The sequence below is a fragment of the Phyllopteryx taeniolatus genome, chromosome 1 (genome assembly GCF_024500385.1).
Source record: "Phyllopteryx taeniolatus isolate TA_2022b chromosome 1, UOR_Ptae_1.2, whole genome shotgun sequence".
Classification (NCBI taxonomy): domain Eukaryota; kingdom Metazoa; phylum Chordata; class Actinopteri; order Syngnathiformes; family Syngnathidae; genus Phyllopteryx; species Phyllopteryx taeniolatus.
This window is the reverse complement of record NC_084502.1, coordinates 38,374,689-38,398,379: the sequence shown is the minus strand read 5'-3', so window position 1 is coordinate 38,398,379 and position 23,691 is coordinate 38,374,689. Positions and strand designations below refer to the sequence as shown.

The 23,691-nt window shown below is 43.2% G+C and overlaps 3 protein-coding genes across 7 annotated transcripts in view; 2 read left to right on the top strand and 1 right to left on the bottom strand.

Moving 5' to 3' along the window:
- The first annotated feature begins 1,824 nt into the window (after positions 1–1,824).
- Positions 1,825–7,064, top strand: fbxw12 (F-box and WD repeat domain containing 12). Of its 2 annotated transcripts, none has more exons than XR_009791360.1 (10): positions 1,825–2,004; positions 2,077–2,114; positions 2,184–2,350; positions 3,539–3,663; positions 4,731–4,937; positions 5,031–5,195; positions 5,289–5,499; positions 5,704–5,885; positions 6,396–6,521; positions 6,619–7,064. XR_009791360.1 is itself a non-coding variant. In XM_061794213.1 (10 exons), the coding sequence occupies exons 1-10, from the start codon at positions 1,846–1,848 to the stop codon at positions 6,716–6,718; spliced, it is 1,485 nt and encodes a 494-aa protein (XP_061650197.1). In that variant the 5' UTR covers positions 1,828–1,845; the 3' UTR covers positions 6,719–7,064. The 2 variants fall into 2 exon arrangements, 1 of the variants encoding a protein (XP_061650197.1); XM_061794213.1 differs by having other exon boundaries at positions 1,828–2,004; positions 6,391–6,521.
- ptpdc1b (protein tyrosine phosphatase domain containing 1b) lies at positions 6,070–18,707 on the bottom strand. Of its 4 annotated transcripts, none has more exons than XM_061794182.1 (10): positions 17,281–18,707; positions 16,596–16,683; positions 16,154–16,319; positions 16,014–16,067; positions 15,789–15,907; positions 15,586–15,723; positions 14,479–15,491; positions 7,487–7,669; positions 7,298–7,408; positions 6,070–7,219 (listed from the first exon to the last, which is right to left on the bottom strand). In XM_061794182.1, exons 2-10 carry the CDS (start codon positions 16,639–16,641, stop codon positions 7,103–7,105), a joined length of 1,947 nt encoding a protein of 648 aa, XP_061650166.1. In that variant the 5' UTR covers positions 16,642–16,683; positions 17,281–18,707; the 3' UTR covers positions 6,070–7,102. The 4 variants fall into 4 exon arrangements, with proteins under 4 accessions (XP_061650166.1, XP_061650156.1, XP_061650174.1 ...); XM_061794172.1 differs by having other exon boundaries at positions 15,987–16,067; positions 17,281–18,706; XM_061794190.1 differs by lacking the exon at positions 16,596–16,683 and having other exon boundaries at positions 15,987–16,067; positions 17,281–18,706.
- Positions 18,708–21,952: 3,245 nt separating this feature from the next.
- Positions 21,953–23,691, top strand: part of LOC133487502 (protein bicaudal D homolog 2-like) — a 40,356-nt gene continuing 38,617 nt past the window's right edge. Inside the window, exon 1 of the mRNA XM_061794157.1 lies at positions 21,953–22,484. Coding sequence (XP_061650141.1) covers positions 22,245–22,484 — 240 coding nt within the window. The 5' untranslated portion in view covers positions 21,953–22,244. The remainder of the gene's footprint in view (positions 22,485–23,691) is intronic.

Here is a 23,691-nt window from a genome sequence, read left to right as displayed (position 1 = left end):
CAAAACCCTGACTGGACCATCTGCCAACATCCCCCGGACTCACGGCTGTGGTGTCCTTGAGCAAGACACTGATACCCCGAAATGCTCCCCGGGCGCTTCAGCTGCCCCCTGCTCCAGTGTGTTCCACTAACATGTGTATGTGTTCACTGTGATGGGTTAAATGCAGAGAACAAATTTCGTGTGCATGCATGCATGTTCATGACAATAAAAGATGATTCTTCTTCTTCTTCTTCTAAAACTGAATCAAGATCATCATTAATTCAGCAGTCATACTTTTTGTGACCTTTTTTTGTTTGGTTGTGTTTTACATGAGAAACATGTAATGTAAAATGTGTGCCTTGGCTCAATGAAAGGTTTTTTGGTTTATTTCTTTTTTTAAGGTACAATATGTCTGAAATATTTGGTTGGGGTGTCTTTCAGTAATTTAATGCCTAGCCTGCTAGTAGACAACTACCCATTTTACCATCAAAAGAGCACGTCAGTGCCATTTTTCCGAGCAACACAAGAGTCAGTTAATTATCCAGTCATTCAAACAATCATGTTAACTACAGTATGTCTAAATTTCCAGCATGTCTATTTACTTACAAGCAATTTATCTCATGTCAAATCTTCTTCCGACTGACACTTCACACTTTCAACCCATGGCAGTAGAGAAGATGGCGAAAATAACTCATTCAAGCCATTCACCATGTTTTCTCAATCAGTTGGCCAAATGATATAGAAGAGTTTGTTTACCAGTGATGTCATCAGAGATCGCTTTGGCTTTTGCCACCCCGAAGTACGTGTGACATCATGGTGACATGTACTATAGGAAATGGTGGTGTTTAAACAACAACAACAACAACACTCAACATTTGTCAAGTCAGGCTTATTCATATACATCCATTCCCCAAACCGCTATAAGCGGAACCTCACGTGACCATGAGTCTTAGAGCCATGAGCGATGTAATGAATAAAACAATGAGCTGAGTAACGCCGTGTATTAGTCGGATATTAATCTGCACGTAGACTTACCTCCATGGCTCGTGATCTTCCTTCTGCAATGAAGCATTACAGCGATCGATTTTAACAAAGCAAGCATACTCAAATGGATCTAACCTTACTATTTTCACTCGTTATTGTCATCCAGACTTTCACTATAGGCCATAAATATTACACACGGCTTCCAGAGAACGAGAAAAGAGGTGGAGTTTTACAAGACTTCCCAGACATTTTGAACATTCGAGGGTGTTAACTAATTTGTTCTCAAGCTATTTTTACCACTTTAAATTGGTTGATATTGCTTGAAAATAACAGGTGCAGTGGGGACATTTATTGATTTATTGAGTGATTTTTGAAAGATGTTATTCTCAATCTCAATCTTATCAAAATCTGTGGTTTTTCAACACGTCATCTCGATTGTATCCTGAGCATTTACTGATTAGATGACTTCCTTTCATTAACAAAAAATATTTAAGGTCAAAAGGTCTCCCCCCTGAACCCCCTCCCCCCCCCCCACACACACACGTACACTTCATTGGCTACTGGTGGTTATTGAGTGTTATTTTTTTTGGATTTGCGATGAATACCACCCAGTTTGTTGATTCCATTTCTCAAACCTGCAAAAACTGCAGTTAAACATGAGATCCATCTAAAACCACCTGATTTACCCCAGACATGGCCAGACTGACCTGTACAGACTATTTCACCATTTCTAATCTCACCAAGTAAAGTAAACTCACATTTGGTATGTTTAATCTGGTTTATTTTCTATATCCATGGGACGTCTCCTTTGGTATGCAGTACACCGAGGCCTTCCTCTGGAGTGATTCCCTTTTATGATGGCGACACCTAGTGGCCTGAAGAATGCCATGCAGCCTGGTTCTTTCCTGCTTTTGCTTGACAGGAGGCGAAAGTCGAACGTCAGTCAGTATGGATCCCCAGCACCTGATAGACGATTGTCTCATTCATATCTTTACATTTTTAACCGAGGAAGATTTAATCAGGGCCTCGGGCGTCTGTACGGTAAGGAGCGTCCAACATGCGGAAGTAGCTCTGACAACCAAAACACTCCAACGAAGTTTGTCTGTTTTCCAGGTCTGGCACAATGCTGCCGAGACTCCATGCTTATGGAGGTGAGTTTTAGTGTGTAAATACAATTCCAGTAACCACAGAAGCGTTAAATCAACGTTTCCTCCTATCAGGAGGATGTGCTTGCAGCGGTGGGGCTTTTGTAGCCAGGCTGTGTTGGAGAGGCCTCACGTCAATCACTCGTGGAAGACATATTTCCTGCGACGATCCCATTTGGAGACGAAGATGAAGGAAGGCCGAACCGGGGGCTACACTTGCACAAGTCTTCGAGGCCACGCAGGTCTGTTATCCATCCAGCCCAGTTTTTTTTTTTAATCGGAGGTGACGCAACCACGCACTCTGTACTTCAGTCGAATTACAGCTACTGAACTTGAGTTCAAAAAAAGACTGGTAAAAGTCAAAGTGCTGATTTCATAATAAAGGTACACACCCTTAAATGTACTTAAGTGCAAAAGTAAATAATACAGTACATGTTTCACATCAAGTAACTTGTTTTTGTAACTTGGCACAATGAAATGTTGTTTGTTTTTTTTGTTTTTTTAAAAACAGAAAGCCAGCAGTCACCGAAACGTGTTCCCATAATTCTGCTAACGTTGTCCCAATCCATTCACCACAAATCATTTGTGTAGGCAACAAAATAAAACATCCACCCGTACCACTTATCCTCACTAGGGTCGCGGACATGTTGGAGCCTATCCCAGGTGACTCTGGGCGAGAGGCGGGGCACACCCTGAACTGGTCGCCAGCCACATATAAACCACCCATTTGCACCTACGTGCAATTAACCTACCGTGCATATTGGAGGAAACGGAGTATCTGGAGTAAACCCACGCAGGCACGGGGAGAACATGCAAACTCCAGAGAGGCGAGGCCTGATTTGAACCCGCCCCTACATGTACAAAAACTGATAGCTTGGCACTCATCTAAAAGTGCAACATATGTAAATAGGTTATCTTCTTTTTGGGGAAATGAAAGCCCAAGACCAAAGCAACTGTAACAGTCTGAATTATTATGCTGTTTATGTTTTTTTTATGACCTTTCTGTGACCCACCTAAAATGGCTTTCCCACCCACTTTTGGGTCCCAACCCACCAGTTGAGAATCACTCCCCTAATCAGTTGCGTCATCATCATTAATGTTGTCTGGTTCGTGTTCCTCCACAGCACTGCTCTCCCTGATTTTTTTCCCACCACATAAGTCTCCAAGATCTCACTCTATCAATCAATCAAAAATGATTTTACTTCTATTTACATCTTTTTTATATTGTGTGGTCATCCACTGAGGTTGGGGAAAAAAGTATCAAGCCTATTTTGATGATGTAAGGAGTATAAAAAGTAATATATGGAGTAAAAGTAAAGTTGTCTGAAAAATAAATCTTTAAGTCAACTGTAGATACCTGAATTTTTTTTTTTACTTAGTTCCCACCACTGGTTGTCACGACTCCAATCTGATTCTCAGTCTTCCATTAGGACGAATAGTGGGCTTGGTCTACCTGCAGAGGAGCTCACCTCTGGGTCCTGACCTCTGGAACACCCCGACTACAGTCTGCAGCGCTTCTACTGATGGTACAGTCCGGGCTTGGAACATCCAGAATGTCAGTGGACAACGTCAAGCATTTCACTATATAAATATGACACATTTTTAACATATAGTCTTTGTTTTCCCCTTGGCAGATGAAAATGTACTTTATTTTACTGTATTCTCTGTTAACATCAATTACACGTAAATTGGGTCTCAAGGATGTCAGCGTGATAGGGATGTGATGCTGTCTTGTTTTGGGAGGCTGTCTATTGCTCAAGGGCTCCTCGGCAGTACTTGAGAAACAAAGAGGCAGCTGTCTTGCACCCAGTCCCAGTTTCCTTTTTTGTGGTCCATAATTGGTCATTTTAGCCACTGATCACCACGCCTAGTCCTTATGGACATAATATGGAGGTTGCTTAAGCGCATAGTACAGGATGGCCTCTGTTTATGGTGGAGTTCTGTTTCTACAATGACGACACAACTCAAATTTGTGCGGAAGTCAAAATGCGCCACGGCCTATCGGTACCTAAGTAAATAGTTTCATGAAAACTACTTCTTGACCGTACATATAAAGCAATCAAATGAAAACCCCTGAGTAGGCCGATAACCAAACATGTCTTCTTGTGTCGCCCATCCATCCATTTTTTTCTGAGCCGCTTCTCCTCACTAGGGTCGCGGGCGTGCTGGAGCCTATCCCAGCTGTCATCGGGCAGGAGGCGGGGTACACCCTGAACTGGTTGGCAGCCAATCACAGGGCACATACAAACAAACAACCAGTCGCACTCACATGCACACATACGGGCAATTTAGAGTCTCCAATTAATGCATGTTTTTGGGATGTGGGAGGAAACCGGAGTGCCCGGAGAAAACTCACGCAGGCACGGGGAGAACATGCAAACTCCACACAGGTGGGGCCGGGGATTGAACCCGGGTCCTCAGAACTGTGAGGCAGATGCTCTAACCAGTCGTCCACCGTGCCATGATCTTTTCACCATGGGTGTATGTATTGCTGTGCTGACAAAGATAATCAAAATTTAGCAAATTACAATATTGAACCTGAAATTTGCAAAGTTCCAGAAACCCACCAAAAGACATCCTAAACCCGAAAGGATTACCTCATGTGGGTTTGTTTCATGTCAGGGTCAACTCCGTTGGTGCAGTGCCAAGCAGAGTCCTTTATCAAGCATCGTAAGTGACGAGCAGCGTGACTTTGTCATCACAGCAGACTCCGCTGGCCTAATTAAGGTCTGGCAAGGTCAGACTGGCCAGGAGGTGGCATCCAATTCTGCTGCGTCCACACGCTGTACATTGCTACAGTATAATAAGGACAGTGACTGGTTTCTATCTGTAAGTAGCCTCACTTTTCCTTGCATAAAAAAGGAACTCTCCAATTGTAATTTTCATTGTGGTAGTTATATCCCTGCTCATATTTTCCTCTAGGTTGGAACGGGTCAGGGGACACTGTGTACACTAGCTGGAACAGCTTTGACTAAAAAATCCAGTATAATGGTATGTGACAGCTTTAATGTCAACATACTCCTGGTTTCACCTGACAAGAAATGGATCATTGCTGGCTCCAAGGATAATGTTGATTTAACTCCAAAGGTATGTCTTGTTTTGTCGGACAGTGACTTCATTGTCTTTGAGAAATTGCCATGAGGAAATATTAGTCATGCTTTTTTTCTGGGCCATTGGTAGGTGATTTACGCTGATAGTTTGACCTCGCCATGTGAGGACGAAGACCCATTGTGCCAGTTAGTGCCGGTCACGGGGTGCCAGGCTGCCGTCTTCATCCCCACGCAGTCTGCCAGACTGGCCATGGTCCACTGCAAAGAGCGCACCAACAACAAAGCACTCACTGTCTTCGATGTCAGCATTAAAAAGTCAAAGTACATGTCCCAGATCCAAGGTGAGAAAGGACACGATCTGTGTAAAATAAATAAGAAACATGGATAGATGCCTTAGAGGTCCTATTTGGTGTTTGTCGTACATTAAGATTAGGGCCATTTTTCTGGATGGCAATTATTCAGTAAAAGTACTCTTGACAAGAATACAAGATCGTTTAATCTCAAGTGAATTGGGAAATATAGGGGGAAAAAATTCTCCCTTTTAGTCCAACAGGTAGAGTCCTTTCCATTGACACTGAACAGCACGTCCTCAAACATTCTTCTTGAGGCTAAGGACAGCAACTCCATTGTGATGGCAGCTGATCATCATCTCTGGGTGTATTCTCTGAAAGGGACCCTGCTTGCAAGCTTTAAAGAGCACACAATGCCAATTACCTCTATATGTGTGGTAAGCTTTGTTTAAGTCACAATTTGAAAGCTTTGATTTCAGCTATTGCACACAAACAAAATGCATGATTTTAGATTACTTTGAATGAGTATCCAATATCAAACTAAAATAACGACTGAAATGCATGATTTTAGATTACTTTGAATGAATATCCACTATCAAAATAACTTCAAACAGAAAGAAATGGCAGTGATGAAGATTTATCAGAAAGTCTGTACGAAAACAATAATGCAACGTAAGAAGAATGTGGGAGTAGTTTATGGTAGTGTCAAAAAGTACTACATACTGTGATTCATATTTTGGTTACGTTATTTGGCGCTATCGGAGGGGCAACTACAAGTACAATACATACTGGCGACGCGTCAAAACAATGGCACTCAAATGTAGCAGTTATCGTTGTAAGGACAGAATTGTGCAGGTTGTAGTCAGGGATGTATACCAAATGTGTGCAACAAATGTGTGCAACATATTTAAAAAGATCAATAATGAGGTTATCATTTCACAGGACAGCTTTCGTGTGGTAACAGCATCTCAGGACCTTTCCTTGCATGTACTGACCTGGAAACATGACAGAGATCGCGGGTTGACTTTGGAGAGTCGATACCAACTACTGGGGGGTTCTCATACTATGTCCAGGTGTGTTGACATTTAGGTATCTATACACCATTAAATATAGGCCAGAATGTGTATTGGCTCTAATGTTGTTGCTCTGCTTTGTGACCTTTGCTTTTAGAGGGTTCAGCCACGTCTCCTGTGACTACTGCAGCATTGTTGGGTCAGTTGAAGGGAAGGACGGCAAAGACATTTTAAAAGCTTACACGTTCTCTGCCTGAGCCCACAAAAAAAGTGACATGCTTTTTGCACAGCCTCCAAAAAAGAAGAATATTTGTTTATCATTCACTGTAAATTATGCATGCTTTTATTATGAAGATCTTATTTACAAAAAGATAATGTTACCTTAAATGCATTGATTTGATGTACTGTAATGTGCGCCACAACAAACCTATGCAGGTCTATCTATACTTGACTAGTTTTGGAGCTAAATAAGGCAAAACATTGCATAATAAACCTTTGTTTAGTTACCTTAGTGTGGGGGGTGAAGAAATGCTAAGACAGTACACATCACTATTTGTATTCATCGCACAACATCAGTAATAACAATAAATATTTTCATCATAAGGCACAAAGTGTCCCCTCCGTGTTTTCGCATGTAGCATCTACACTGTCGGTTCTTCTTCTTTGGTAGCAACACATCTCATGTCCTCAAGGACACACCGTAAGGCTCTAGTCACAGACTCATACACTTGGCTTCCATTGTTGGAACTGCTTTCCATCTGTTGGAACGGTGAACATAATTTGACATTGTTGACAAAGAATTTGGACCAAATTGTGAAATGGACAGGTATACTTACCCAAGTAAAAGCCTTGATAGCACGATTCAGAAATGCATGTTCAACCTCCAGTGGTACTGTCAGTAACTGAGCCATACAGTCGAGTATGCACATTAATGTTTCTTTGGGTGCCTGTGAAGACACAGAGAAAAGTGGCTGAAGATAGCAGATGTGTGTGTATTCAAATGTGATTGGACAGCAAGCTTTTACCTGGCCAAGTGTGTTGAGGACCATTTGAGCATCAGTGTTTTCTAGCTTCAAGGCTACGGCATCCTGAAGGGAGATGACCGGCTCTTTAAGCTGCTCTAACCATGCCCACATCAGACTTGTGAGGATGAAGGGATCCCGCTCCATGCACAGCCTTTCCCATGCACCACCTTGATTCAGCTCAGCCTGCAAGCACATGTAATCCTAATTTCTCAACTGATGATCTTAGATCTGTCGTAAAATGTTCAGTGGCAAACCAATAGGCCTATTGTTTTTTTAAATGTTGTAACTGAAACAAGGTGACATGAAGTAAAAGAAAATGACCAACTTGATCACTATCAGTTTAAAAAAAAAAAAAGATCTCATTCCAACTTTCAGGGATTGCTGTCAAAGAAAAAAAATACAAATTTTAAATTGTTGGTTAGAGCGTCTGCCTCACAGTTCTGAGGACCAGGGTTCAAATCCCGGCCCCGCCTCTGTGGAGTTTGCATGTTCTCCCTGTGCCTGGGCGGATTTTCTCCGGAGACTCCGGTTTCCGGGCGGCACAGTGAACGACTGGTTAGAGCGTCAGCCTCACAGTTCTGAGGTGCGGGGTTCAATCCCCGTCCCTGCCTGTGTGGAGTTTGCATGTTCTCCCCGTGCCTGCGTGGGTTTTCTCCGGGCACTCCGGTTTCCTCCCACATCCCAAAAACATGCATTAATTGGAGACTCTAAATTGCCCGTAGGCATGACTGTGAGTACGAATGGTTGTTTGTTTCTATGTGCCCTGCGATTGGCTGGCAACCAGTTCAGGGTGTACCCCGTCTCCTGCCCGATGACAGCTGGGATAGGCTCCAGCACGCCCGCGACCCTAGTGAGGAGAAGCGGCTCAGAAAATGGATGGATGGACTCCGGTTTCCTCCCACATCCCAAAAACATGCACGGTAGGTTAATTGACGACTCTAAATTGCCCGTGTGTGCGAATAGTTGTTTATGTGTGCCCTGCGATTGGCTGGCAACCAGTTCAGGGTGTACCCTCGCCTCCTGCCCGATGATAGCTGGAATAGGCTCCAGCACTCCCCTTGTGAGAATAAGCGGCTCAGAAAATGGATGGAAACTGTATCTGAAACAAGTTTGACGTTATGTGGTCCTTTACATACCTGTCCATTTTTAAATGTTTACTGCTCCATGTTAAGCACCAAATTGATTTTGTAGATACTTTTTTTTTTGCATGTTTGTTTCCCATCAAAAAAAAATTAATATTAGTCAAAGACAACACGGGTAAACACAAAATGCAGTGTTAAATGGTCTAGGTTTAGCTGAACGGTGGGGAGGCACTTGCCTGCCTTTTCTCTGTGGTTTTCCAGCTGGTCGGGCCGGGCCAGAGCCACAGGAGTCTAGCCTCTTACTTCACACACACTGCACATTTTTTTGTATTCACACTGTACATACAGTACTTCGCACATTCAAATCTCATTCGGGGTCCCCTGGGGGACTGGCTCAAGGCATGATGGGGTGGGTGCCGGGCCAAGTGCTGGCACATCTGTGCTGGTTTCCAGTCTGGTCGCCCCCCGTTCTCTGCCCTGCCGGTCCTCCAGTTTTTATGCATCATACACCCATCTGTGGGGGGAGGTCAGTGTCGTGCTGGGGAGGACACTTGGCCAGGTGTCCCGTCACACTAGCCTGCTCTATGGCCCGCCATGCCTTTGCCCCAGGGATTTTTGATGCACCACATAAATTCACACATCCTTTGGGGAGTTGGTTGGCCTGGGTGGGGGTGAAAGTTACAGGTCTTCATTGCCCTGTGACCATCTCGCCTCACCCCCATCAGTCTCCCCAATTTTGATGCACTACACCCCACCACACACAATCACAGCACAGAGATAATGGTTGCCAGTCGGGGACCTAGTAACCATAGTAATAGGGTAGGTGGTGGGTATTCACATTTCTCTTGGCTTGACTCCTGGGGTCTGGGCCCCCACCAACCCTTGGGTTGTCGGGCCGCGGAGAGATGGGGGTCTGTCCCCCCGCCCCCTTTGGGCCCCACCTTCCTCTCCCCTCTCGTCACCCTCGCCCGTCCTTGCTCGGAAGGGCGCTTAATATGGGCTCAGTTTTGGCGGGCTATGACTGTTTTTGGGTGGCGGCTGGCTCCTGCATTGGGCCCTGTTGGTGGCTGGGGCCACCATGCTCTCCGGGGGTGGGTGGCGTCCCCCTGGTTGTGTCCCCTGCTGGACGGGCTTGCTGGCTTGGCCCACCCTTGTGGGCAGAGGGTGGGGTGCCCACCCCACACCACACCCCCCTTGCTCAATGTGCTGGCTCAACAACTCCGTACACCAGTTGACTAACATGCATATGATATGGTGTTCGTTCACTAATAAGACACGCTATAGGCTTTAATTACTTGTGCTGCGACCACTAATAACAACACAGGTTAACTGTTGCACAGCAAAACTGTTCCAGCACAAAAGGCATACAGAGCCACCATTCTGCAAGGCCATGCAGCGGAACAGGACTGGTTAAAATAATTTAAATTAAATTAAATAAACCTAATAACTGGTTGGGCCACCCTTAGTAGCAACAACTGCAATCAAGCGTTTGCAATAACTTGCAATGTGTCTCTGACAGCACTAGGGAAGAATTTTGGCGCACTCATCTTTGCAGAATTGTTGTAATTCAGCCACATTGGAGGGTTTTCAAGCATGAACCACATTTTTAAGCTCATGCCACAGCATCAAAATAGGATTCAGTTCAGGACTTTGACTAGGCCACTCCAAAGTCTTCTTCTTTTTTTTTTCTTCAGTCATTCAGAGGTGGACTTGCTGGTGTGTTTTGGATCACTGTCCTGCTGCAGAACCCAAGTTGTTTTCAGCTCGAGGTCACGAACAGATGGCCGGACATTCTCCTCCAGGAATTTTTGGTAGACAACAGAATTTATGGTTCCATTTATCACAGCTAGTCTCCCAATCCTGAAGTAGCAAAACAGCCCCTGACAATCACAGTACCACCACATTTTACTGTTGATGTTCTTTTTCTAAAATGCGGTGTTACTTTTACGCCAGATGTCATAGGGCACACACCTTCTAAGTCTCGTCAGACCACAGAGTATTTTCCCAAAAGTCTTGGGGATCATCAAGATGTCTTCTGACAAAACTGAGACAAATCATAATGTTCTTTTTGCTGAGCAGTGGATTTTGTCTTGGAACTCTTCCATGCAGGCCATTTTTGCCCAGTCTCTTGGTGAAGTCATGAACACTGACTTTACTGAGGCAAGTGAGGCCTGCAGGTCTTTAGATGTTGTTGTGGGGTCTTTTGTAACCTCTTGGATGAGTTGTCGCTGCACTCTTAGGGTAATTTTGGTCGGCCGGCCCCTCCTGAGAAGGTTCACCACTGGTCTATGTTTTTGCCACTTGTGAATAATGGCTGTCACTGTGGTTCGCTGGAGTCCCAAAGCTTTAAAAATGGTGTTATAACCTTTTCCACACCATCAGATCTCAATTACTTCCTTTCTCATTTGCTCCTGAATTTCTGTAGATTCCGGCATGATGTCTAGCTTTTGAGGCTCTTTGGTCTACTTCACTATGTCAGACAGGTCTTATTGAAGTGATTTCTTGATTGAGAACAGGTGTGGCTAAAGAAATTGAACTCAGGTATGATAAACTGCAGTTATGTTTTAACAGGGGACAATCACTTTTTCACACAGGGTCATGTAGGTTTGGATTTTTTTCTCCCTTAATAATAAAAACAATTTAATAACTGCATCCCGGAGGTGCGGCTCGAAGGCGAGCGCCTGGTGGCCGGGCCTGCACCCATGGGGCCCGGCCGGGCACAGCCCGAAAGGGTAACGTGGGTCCCCCTTCCCATGGGCTCACCGGGTGCAAGTGCGAGCAGGGTGGGGGTCGAAGGCGGGGACCTTGGCGATCCGATCCCCGGCTATAGAAGCTGGCTCTAGGGACGTGGAATGTCACCTCTCTGGCAGGGAAGGACCCAGAGCTGGTGTGTGAGGTCGAGAAGTTCCGACTAGATATAGTCGGACTCACCTCCACGCACAGCTTGGGCTCTGGTACCAGTCCTCTCGAGAGGGGTTGGACTCTCTTCCACTCTGGAGTTGCCCACGGTGAGAGGCACCGAGCGGGTGTGGGTATACTTATTGCTCCCCGGCTCGGCACCTGTACGTTGGGGTTCACCCCGGTGGACGAGAGGGTAGCCTCCCTCCACCTTCGGGTGCAATGACGACATTTTTAGCACTTTGATGTTTATGACGTTCTGATCAAAGACAACATATTTAAAGACAAAGGCAAGAGGGATGAAACTTCGCCACAAATGTTTTGACCAAGTTAAACTTGAAAATGGCACCATCGCCGAATTTCCAAGTCATTAGAAATAGGAAATACATGAATTACACCAGTATACAGCATTCTGTCCTTTTTTTGCCCCATTGACTCCCATTATAAATAATATTTTTCAATACCCTGTAAAGCTGATGTCTTACAATGCTTTTGCCATTACTTCTCAACGTTTCTGATCGTTTTAGTGCAGAAAATAAAAAATATATAATTTTGCATTTAATTAAACTTTTCACCCACTAAGTGGCGCCAGAGACCGCGACATCATTTTCATGCCACGGCCCCTACACAATGACTACAAATGTTTTATTTTATCCAAATGCAATCGCCAGGGGGGTGCGAGCGTGCGCGCGTGCACATGTGTTTGGCGCCATTATGACGCTTTTTGTGTTACAGCTGCAAAGTTTTATTTCACCACTATACTTACAAAGTCTTAGTATGCAGATACGCATATTTTGTGTGCCGATATGAGTATATTTTGTGCATGTTTATTTTCAAACCTGTTTGCATTGTTCCTCTTTCATTGGTCGTGTTTGAATTTGACCTCTTGGATTGGCTGAGAGCGGAGTCCTTATGGCCTCACTCGCCAGTGCGTGTGCAATGCCACGATCAGGTGACAAAACGTGGTTTTATAGGAGACAACTACAAACAAAAGTTTTATTTCAACGCATTACTTACAAAGTCTGAGTGTGCAAATATAAGTATATTTTTGTGTGTCGCTTTGGAACGTTTGGATTGCTCCTCTCTCATTGGTCAAGAGGAGAGTGTACCGGTTTGAATATGTCCCTCTCTCATTGGTCGAGACCTGGGGTTTTCAAATCTCAACACCTTGGTACGCATGGAACATGCTTTTTTCAAACCAGGGAATGAGGGTGGTCCTGGAGAGCATCACTGTCATGTTTGACAATTTTTTTACGTCCTTCACTTTGGCTGCAGACTTACATAATTATCTTATTGCATCAAAATCTGTGTTATGATTTATTGACTTATTCAAGGCTCTAATTACTTCATATCAAATATTCCAATTTGAAATAAATTTTATTTGAAAATATGACATATTTAGAGTTTAGAGTATTTAGACTCATAATACAATACAGCTTTTATTGTCCATAGAGGGCATACAAAAAAAAAAAAAAAAAACTATATTTATGGATAGCTCAGAAGCTGCTGAACATTTTGAGAGGTTGAAAGTTTAAAAAAAAATCATATATGACTTAGTTATGACACTTAAATGCTTGGTTTTTTTGCCACAAACGCATCCTAAGGATTTTTTTTTTTTTTGAAAAAAACAGGCATTGCTCCAAAACGATAATGCGTAAAAAATATATATGTTATGACTTACTGACTCATTCAAGGCTCTAATTACCTCATATCAAATACTCCACTTTGAAATGTATTTTTGGAAAATATGGCATATTTAGAGTTATGGTCATAACACAACACTGGTCATAACACAACACTGCTTTTATTATTTTATTTTTAAAAAAAAACTATATTTATGGATAGGTCTGAAGCTGCTGAACATTTTGAGAGGTCAGAAGTAAAAATATTCATATATATGACTTACTTGTGACACTTCTAAGAGCTTGTGTCTTTTTTGTAACGAATACTTCATTTGGCTACTAATTCCAACGCAATCTGAAGGTTAAGTAGAGTACAGTACTTGGTTACAATATTCAACCACACTGCTAATCATTCACTTCACTGACACAAGAGTTATTCTTGACTATGGTTTCTGTAGCTGTTGTGTATTTGGGTAAGGTTGGCAACTCTGGGCTTTGTTTTATGCAAGCACATGTTGATTCTAATGCAGTTTAATATAACAGACAGTAGGTCTGCACATTCATTCATTTCCCATACTGCTTATCCTCACTAGGGTCGTGGGGGTGCTGGAGCCTATCCCAGCTGACTCTGGGCGAGAGGCGGGGTACACTCTGAATTGGTCACCAGTCGCAGGGCACATATCAACAAACAACTATTCACACTCACATTCACACCTACGGGCAATTTAGATTTTCCACTTAACCTACCATGCATGTTTTTGGGGAATGTGGGAGGAAACCGGAGAACCCGGACAAAACCCACGGAGGCACGGGGGGAACATGCAAACTCCACACAGGCGAGGCCGGATTTGAGCCCGGGTCCTCAGAACTGTGAGGCGGATGTGCTAACCAGTTGTATACCATGCCGGAGGGCTGCACAATATATCAAAAAAATATCATCATCCTGGTAATGGCAGGCACAACATATGTATCGCAAAGAAGTGCAATATATAAATACGTATATGGTATTGTATGGTTTGTTGCACGACTGTGGCGTTTATCTGCGTTTGACCAATCAGATGTGACCTTAAATGCACATCGTCGTCCACCCCCGTAAATACTGGTCTCCTATTGGCCTCCTAAAATGAATCTCTCATTTTCTGAAATATGGGTGAATACATGTAGCCTGCTTATTTTGCCACATTAAAAAACATTTATTTCATTCGACAATAAAAATGTAATTTCTTTATGGGCATGTTAAATATCGGAATAATTTCGATTATTATTATCACATTATCGTGCAGCCCTAACAGACACCTGGCAAGTCGGAGATTATGGGATGCCACACAAGAGCTAATGCATGATTGTTGTATGTAAATATTACCACAATAGACTGGTCTGGGTCAATTACCTGCCATGTTAACACTTTGTTCCTTTGCTCCGACGCCCCATCCAGGAAAAGGTCGACTGCCAGGGCCTGTGCCACCAGCAGCCTCCTGGCCTCCAGAGACAACTCAGACTGCAGGGTAATGCATGGCACGTCTGAATGCTCCTCATCTCTACATTGGGACTTCCTCCTGTTTTCTGCCAACTCATCCCTCTGATCTGCCTTCAATCTGGAAAGCATGCTACCTTTTTGGACCGGGCCATTGTGTCCAACAGACTCACTGCGTTGGATGGGTATCTGCTTTACTTTCTTCAACAAAATGGATCCATCCTTTTTGTCATTCTTTACTTGCCAGAGTGATCCTTTGGAGCTTTGGGAGATGTCAGATGTGTTACTATTCCAACTCTTCCACTGGACTGCAGGTTGACCGGAGTCAGATGGGGAAGCGGGCCTAGCCACATTACCCTGTGAAAGGGAGCCCAAGGGTTGTGTAAGGAGGTTGAGCTGCGAGCCCAGACGTCTTAAATCGGACTCACTATAACTAAGACTCTTGCGATGGTAGAAGATGGGTGGTTCGTGAAAATGTCTTGGTAAGGTAGGGGAACCTGGCAAGCGAGGCTCCTTTGTACAAAACTGAGGTCCAAGCTTTTCAATGATGCTCAGGGTCATCTCAATATCATGGATGTCCGGTGCCTCCAAAATGTCCTCCTCGATCACTTGTCGATTCTCTGCAATATCCAACAGCAGCCGGGACACAAGTTGGACAATCTTTGGCAGGTACCTCAATTCTTTACGCTCAAGGCCGTGTAGGATGTGTCTCTGGCGGTTGAGGTACTGAGTCAAGGTGACAGGTGGGGATCGAGGCTCAGCACAAGAAAACACACTCCTTAAAGGCGCGAGGAACTGGACGAACTCACGGACACAGCTTAGCTGACTGCGCGTCTGGATGGAACCAGGGCGTTTAGCCCTAACATATAAGATAGCTTGATTGGCTGTCATCCCGGTGGCATAGGCCAAAAAACAAGCCAATAACACACCTAAGAAAAGGGAGAAACATTTTATGTTGTGACACTGTGCCATGGTAAAAGGTCAAACTCTGTAGAGAACATTCATTCGTTAATACAACTCTACCTGTTCTCCCAAGACCTGCATGACAGTGCACAGCTATTTTCCCCTCCTGTAGTGCAAAGGCCATAACCTTCACAATGTCCAGAACAGTGGTAAGGTTGGCCACTCCATAGTCACTCCAGCCAAAGTTGTAGAAATAAACTGAAATCGTACGCAATAGGACTTGAGTAGCATTATAGACTCCCCAAAATCTATAAAGCACTTACTGTTATTTTCCATAAAGGTCTCTGGATTGTAGGAGAAACCACTCTCTGGCTCTAGAGGGTTTCCGCAGCCGGCATGTTCACCGGGTATCTGTAGGTTGATCACTGTTTTAATGCTATTCCTTCAAATGAACACAGATTCCTGGTCAGCAGGTGGTGTATGCTCATACTGCCTGCTGAGAGACCTTGCATATACTGTACCTTATGAATTGATCAATAATGTTATACTTTTCAATAATTTCAGTCGAGGGTCTGGACATCGCAAGAAGATGATCAGTCACCCTAAAAGAATATACAGAAATTAAATACCATTGGACAAAAAAAAACACTTTGCACAACAGACACCGAGACTGAAAGAGGACGTGTACCATGATGAATAGAGGCCTTTAATCGCCTGTTGGTCATCACGCCAGAAATTGGGGTTGTCATACTTGCAGCCTTGACCACCACAGCCGATAGAACATTGCATGTGTGCCGGGATGACATAACGAATCGCCTCTCCAATTATAGTGTAATTTGCCCTGGGTGCTCTGACTACAAAGGAGTAACATCAAACAAATACATTTCTGAAGAAGGGATTACATCAAAGAATTTACAAGAGTAGTCAGCATCATCGTAGTTATTAAGAGTAGTTCAACTAGATTAAAATGTCACATTTCCACAAATAGAGCAGAAGAGAATGATTAAACTCATGAGTCCCAAATGATCACTCAGTGGTGTCTAATCTTTGTCTGGCATTACCTGCCTGTCATGTGAATTTAGCCTTTAGCTAACCTGCAAACTGCTCCCTGAGCGATTAGAATAACTTACTGAATTCCATCAGAGCACCCCCATGGGACCTTTCATGGAGTGCCATATGAATCTCCCCTCAGGGTGACGTCCACAATCATAGCAGAGCCTGGACACACAAATCCACGTTGTGGATCATACTCGCTTTCTATCCTGACAACTGGTCTGGAATACACTACTGTATAACCACATTGAGCCAAATGAAATTACAGGTCAGTAGTTAGTGATCTAAATCATCCATCCATCCATTTTCTTTACCGCTCATCGTCACTAGGGTCGCGGGCTGCTGGGGCCTATCCCAGCCATCTTCGGGCGGGAGGCGGGGTACACCCTGAACCGGTCGCCAGCCAATCGCAGGGCACATAGAAACAAACAACCATTCGCACTCACATTCACACCTATGGGCAATTTAAAGTCTTCAATTAACCTACCACGCATGTTTTTGGGATGTGGGAAGAAACCGGAGTACCCGGAGAAAACCCACACAGGCACAAGGAGAACATGCAAACTCCACACAGGTGGGGCCGAGATTTGAACCACGGTCCTCAGAACTGTAAGGCAGATGTGCTAACCAGTCGTCCAACGTGCCGGCTGGTCTAAATCAAATCCATGCAATACATTGAACTGTTGTTTATGCGTAAAGTGTTCAAGGCAATTCTGTTAAACATGAATCCATCAACAATAGCAATGTAAAAAAAGTATTTACCTTTGACTCTCAGGTGAGCACCATCTCAGGGCTCAAATGCCCCACAGTTGCCAAAATATGTGACATCAGCCTCCCGAGCTCTGACGTGATCGCTCTCTTTGGATCTGTGGAAAGTCAATCCTTTGGCCTCGCTTGATTTGATTCGCCTCAGATTATCTCTCAGTGTGTCAGTGTGGGGTCGTCCATCCACTTGGATATTGTGGTCTCTCAAAACCTCTACCTCATCAGAACGGCAAGTCCAGTGCAGGAATAAGGGAAAGTGAAACAGTTTGGAAAAGTAGGAAAGATGTAGGCTGTGCGAAAATGCAGGTAGCTCAGGTTCTTCCTCCTATTCTGAGTCGAGAGTGGGATGGCGTTGGGCTATTCCTGCCTCCTCTAGGATTAGACTACTAATCTTATTACTGTACCAGTATAAAATAAGTACCCACTCCTCAACAAAAATCATACTATTGTCATATCAACTTTTCTTTCTGCGGCAAATTTTGGATCTGCAATCTTCTGCTAATATATTCATATGTGAAATTACAAAAGGTACAACATTGAAAAACACAAGTCATTTGGCTCGATGTGTTTATAAAGTATGTCATGGAAGGGTTTGGGACATTTTCTGATCCAATTTGCTAATGTGCTACAAAGAGTGGCTTTTTGGTGAAAAAGACAGAAGATAACATCTGATTGGCTTAGTCTACATTTTACAAAAGATGGTTAGGTTCAGTTTAGCGCAAAGAGATCGGTTTATGATGTCCGCCATTTGGATAACAATGCAAACAAAAACAAAAAAAAAAAAAAAAAAAAAAAAAAGCTTCCCATCATCTCATTAACACTCCAAGTTACGTGTTCCTTGCACAGACAAATTTATATAGTTCATAAGAAGTCAACAGAATCCATAAATGTCACATATACTGCATTAGCATAAATTACAGTATGTACTCCATATCAAGTTAATTTTAAATCAAGCCATTAAAGGAATCTTACTCTTTAACATGATGACATTATATCACATTAAAGGTGCAAATCTTAACATTGTTCTAACCTGTAAGTTAAAACGAATGAATTACAACGATATTCAGATAGTTTTTGACAAGACTTTTTCTAAAATGGTCCAGGAGGATCTTGATCGAGATCTATCATCTATCTATCTAGCTCCACTGAATCGTACGTCAACCTCACTGCCATATTGTATGTGGCAAAGTGGAACGATCGGATATAACTACAAAATCCCATTTCTTTTGTTGCAATCTCTTCAGTCATTTCTCGATTTGCAACCTCCCTGGTCCTAGATCCTCGCGCCTCTGTTTACATATTAGTTCCTCCCAGCAGACATCCCATCGAGGGATCGACGAGAACAACAAACGAGCCAACAGCGAGGAGGAGCTGTCAGACAAATGTTTGGGGAAATCAGACGTTCGCTCCTCGATGTCGTCATTTCCGGGAGACGTCGATTAAAGATGACGCACGCCTATGCGCGTCTCCATAGCTAAAAAAGAAAAACAAAATAAAACACAATAGTCTTCGTAACTGAATTATAACACCTCAAGTCCACCGTATGCTTTGTTTCAAGGGGGATTAAATTTAAATCAAACATGATCAACACTGTTACTCTTCACAACTCGCAGAGCCTATTTATCGTGAGTGGACTGCCTCAGCCGTTCTCCACCTTTACCCCGCAGCGCATATTTGTATTTACTGTATGCATACCAGGCACGTGCACAGATTTTTGGGGGGCAAGTGCTCCAAAATGCACCTATTGCCAAATTACAAAATAATAATAATAAAATAATAAATAAAATAAGGAGAGAAAAGAAAACTGGATACAGTATATATAGGGTAACTCCATGGTCAAAATGAATAATAATAATAAATGGTCAAATTTAATAAATGAAAGAATAACAGGCAAAAAAAATAAATAAATATATTCAAACTTGAACATCTAAAGGGCTCTGATAAATGAAATAAAAACAAAGCATCAAATACATTTTATGAAATAAAACTTGTACAAAGGAGATAAAGGGAACAGCATCGTTCAGCTACTTCACAGCAGCGCCCTCCTTGGTGCCAACTCTCGGTAAAAAAACAAAAAAAAAACAAAAAAAAACTTTATGACCTCACTGGTATGTCTTTTTCAATGATGCAAAAGATAAAAAAAATCATAGCCCCACGTTAGATAAGTTAATGTTAACGACTGACCTATTATTATGCCAATAAAATAAAACAGACAGCTAAATAACATTTTCTTATTTATTTAGCATTTTTGTATGCTGCTTTGTATGAGCATTATAGCTTTCCCTCTACATACGTATACTAGTGTGTAATATTAATTGCCTAGCAAAAGAATTCCTCATTTGTAAACCTGAACTGTGGAAGTGTAACAAAATATTGTGTTTTTTTCTATTTTCAGCATTGTATTGTGAGAGCTACTTGACATTCAACTGCAAAGTCATTGCTGTCATGCTTTATTTTCTTCAGAATTTCACATTAAAATAAGATTTTTAATTAAAATAAAACTTGTGACTCCTCCTTTAGCTGTGTGTACATGTGTTCAGTGATCATAGGAGCTAAATTGTCAGGGCCTTTATGACCCAAGTATGGTCACCAAGGGCAAATAGTTCCTAGGGGAGGGACCAGACAAAGCACAGCTCTGAACCCCCAATAAAGAATAAAATACTTGTTATATTTATTTTCACTCGCCCAGTTGCGGGTCATCAGCTCCCCCTAGTAATAGGTTAAAATGGCAATTATATTGTTTGTCATAAATTGATTGATTCAGTTACTGGTTTGATAGAAATGAGGGGAAACTGTTGATCATTTTTCGCAAATGTTTTATTTTAATTAAATACAAAAGATAATCCGTCTGCTTTCATGAAGGATTACAGAAATCGGAGAATATTTACTGTTGAGAGGCTGAATCAGAGGATTTGGACAGTTTCAAGGTAAACAACGGACAATCAAAACTGCTGAAAGGATTGTCGGTACCACCCCTACCCACCATTGAGGACTTGCACGCTGCCAGAACTAAGACAAGGGCGTGCAAAATCCTCTCGGACCCTGCGCACCCCGGTCACCAGCTCTTCCAGCTCCTTCCCTCAGGTAGGCGCTACCGATCAATGCAAACTAGAACTAGTAGACATTCCAGCAGCTTCTTCCCTCTTGCGATCAACTTCTTAAACAACTAACCTATAATTCCATAACAACAAGCTGGCAATTTTTTGACTTGAGTTCGTTGTCACATTTCTGTGGGGCCAATTTTGTATTACTCGTGCACTCACTGTAGTTGTCTCGCCATGCTGCACTATTTGCATATACTGGCCACTCATGCCAGAGTAGCATCTGCTCCATTTGCACACTGATTGAGGAGTATCTGTAACATTTGCACAACCAACATTGTCCCAGATTATCGCACTACTCGTCACTTTAAACCGCATACAATCCTTGAAGTCTCAGCGCCCCTTGCACAATGTTCATTGCACCGGACTATTGCAATATTAGTCATTCAAACTACTCTAAGTGCGAGAGGACTCTGCATCTTTTTGCACAATTGTTTTTTGTCAATGTCTTTATGTCTCCAAAGTGTTCTGTAAATTGACTGTCTGTTGTACTAGAGCGGCTCCAACTACCGGAGACAAATTCCTTGTGTGTTTTGGACATACTTGGCAAATAAAGATGATTCTGATTCTCGAAATATCCATCCATCCATCCATTTTCTGAGCTGCTTCTCCTCACCAGGGTCGCGGGCGTGCTGGAGCCTATCTCAGCTGTCATCGGGCAGGAGGCAGGGTACACCCTGAACTGGTTGCCAGCCAATCGCAGGGCACATACAAACAAACGACCATTCGCACTCACAGTCACACCTACGGGCAATTTAGAGTCCCCAATTAATGCATGTTTTTGGGATGTGGGAGGAAACTGGAGTGCCCGGAGAAAACCCACGAGAACATGCAAACTCCACACAGGCGGGGCCGGGGATTGAACCCGGGTCCTCAGAACTGTGAGGCTGACGCTCTAACCAGTCGTCCACCGTGCCGCCGATTATCGAAATATGTTAAATATATTTTTTTAAATGTGTGTGTGTGTGTGCGCGCGTGTTCAATATTTCATTAACATATCGTTTTATCGTATTCAACGGGTTCATAGTATTTTCCGACAGATGGCAGCAGACAGCCATATGGTAGTTGGAGCCGTTAATCGTCTGTTGCTCGACAACAACCGGCACCGACAGACATTTCCGGGTTCCACATAAGCAAACGCGAAAAGCGTAGAGGGAAATGATGTCTTTTCGTTTTGCCACCAGCCTTCTTTTGCGCACGGAAGTACTACATTTCCAACAATGCACCGCAATTGTTTTAGGGGCCGTCCCTACCGGATGCTCAGGGCTGTCTAAACAGCGCGCTCAGCTGTTTCAATGACGCTACTTTGAATCACATGAAAGTGCCGGGAGTTGATGGAATTCGCCTTCGAAATAAAATAACAATTGTTTATATTTTGGTAAGACGTGATAATGTTTCACTTTTATTATTTTTGATTCATTTATATATGTATTTATATTATGAAAAAAATGAAAAAATGTTATGTAAATATTACACAGTAATACGATCTAGTATGATTTGGTGTATTTTATGTTGAAAGTAGCAAAGAGAATTAGTCTATCCGTACAGTGTCGTCACAATTAGTACACTCCCACTTCAGTGCGCGAGAGAAGCCGGTGGAGGGGCGAGGAAAACCTAGCCACACAACGATGAAGCAGTCGTAGGGGTTACGGTTTATATCCTCAGTGGGGTTCGAGCGGAGTCTTCTACATGACCAAAGACGCTACACCAGCCACGAAAGACGCAAATGTAGCAATCATGCAATTCAAATACAGACGAATTTGAGCAAGCTACCGTTCTTCAAGGTTACATCGCCTGAACGCGCACCGCATCCTTGCCGTCTGAGACCAGCTGGTTGTCCTGTCGTCATCCGTCACGACAATGTCCGTGGAAGAGCACAGCTATGCCGACTCTTTGCTGCTGCTCCAGGCCGCTCCGGAGTGGATGCGGGCCGAGATCCAGCGCCTATCTCGGGAGCTTGGCGAAACCACCAACGAGAAGATCCAGGCGGCTGAGTACGGGCTGGCGGTACTGGAGGAGAAACAGCAGCTCAAACAACAGTACGACGACTTGGAGATTGAGTATGAAGGTGTAAGGCAGGAGCTCGACTTGCTGAAAGAGGTAAAATCCACAAGAACTCCTGTGTACTGTACTCAGATACGGTATTGGCCTTGAACGATAATCACTGAAATCAATGAAGATGTCAGCTCACGCTTCATTGCCATTATTATGGGTTTTAAAAATGTTGTACTTTTGTAAATAGGTTGCTTAGTGCTTTATTTGAAATAACTTTCATCATAAAATCGTTGTTAACAATGCTGCAAGGTCAAGATGAGGATGGGCCCTGTCTACATCCAACCCCCTTTTTGCTCAGGGTATCCCTGTTGCATTTAAACCTTTATTTATTAATTCATGCTTCTTGTTCTACCTAGACGTGTCTGTCATGGCTATGTAAGACCTTATGTGTGTGTGTTTTGTGCCTTATTTCATCGTGTTAAACTTGTGCTTGTCTTATATTTTCAGGTGGTTAAGACTTGTTTGTTTTTCTACACCAATCTGTACTTAAAGAAAATCAGCACATTATTTCACGTTATCATACATTAAAATGAACACGTCAAATCATCTTCAAAATGACCACATTTACATTGCCTTTCTGGTTAAAAAAGTTGTAACAAGAATGACCAGTTTCTGTTGGAAGGGGTGGAGTAAGTTTGAATTTGAAACCTTCCCGCTCAGAAGAGAGGAGGATGAGCAACCGACAGAGGAAAGCAGGCTTGTTCCAATCCTGTGGGAATGGAAAGAATGTGACAGCTGAAGTTTGGTTTGAGAGTAGCATAAAGGAGGAGCCTGTTTCTCAACTGTGGCTGGAGTAACTCCCCTTCTCCCACACTGTGTCCAATTGTTTACCCCTGAGCTGCACTTTGTTATTCGATTGTGGCCAGGGATAGACATAAGAATTGGATGCTAGTCCTGGAGGGGGCAGATTCCTACCCTGACTCAGGTTAGTTTGTAGTTGCTCATATCCTGCGTTCCGATACTGCAGGACCTGGTCACACCATAGACAACCGGGTCAGACGAGGGACAGCAGGTTCAATGTGGTATCAAATTCTGCCCATCACTCCCAAGTTTTTGTTGTTCTTTGCAGAAAGAAACATTCAATGAACTGTTGAGTTATCTAGTTTTCTTTTTTTTTCTTCTGGTGGCCACCCCACAAGTACTTGTTCTGGCAACAAGGCCTTGGTTTTCCCAGGCATATCTATCTTTCTCACAAAGATGGAGGTCTACCATTGCTGACTATAACCTGGATATGCCCCTGTAATGGCCTCTT

What these genes read in the sequence shown, in the direction of transcription:
- ptpdc1b (XM_061794172.1), bottom strand. Translation starts at nt 16,641, where the DNA reads ATGGCACTCCATGAAAGGTCCCATGGGGGTGCTCTGATGGAATTCA. An exon ending in GGGTGCTCTGATGGAATTCA is followed by an intron (nt 16,320 to 16,595) that starts GTAAGTTATTCT and finishes ACTCCTTTGTAG; the next exon opens with TCAGAGCACCCAGGGCAAAT. An exon ending in TGCAGGTCTTGGGAGAACAG is followed by an intron (nt 15,492 to 15,585) that starts GTAGAGTTGTAT and finishes CCCTTTTCTTAG; the next exon opens with GTGTGTTATTGGCTTGTTTT.
- fbxw12 (XM_061794213.1), top strand. Translation starts at nt 1,846, where the DNA reads ATGCCATGCAGCCTGGTTCTTTCCTGCTTTTGCTTGACAGGAGGCGAA. An exon ending in GGGCCTCGGGCGTCTGTACG is followed by an intron (nt 2,005 to 2,076) that starts GTAAGGAGCGTC and finishes TCTGTTTTCCAG; the next exon opens with GTCTGGCACAATGCTGCCGA. An exon ending in GGTTCTCATACTATGTCCAG is followed by an intron (nt 6,522 to 6,618) that starts GTGTGTTGACAT and finishes CTTTGCTTTTAG; the next exon opens with AGGGTTCAGCCACGTCTCCT.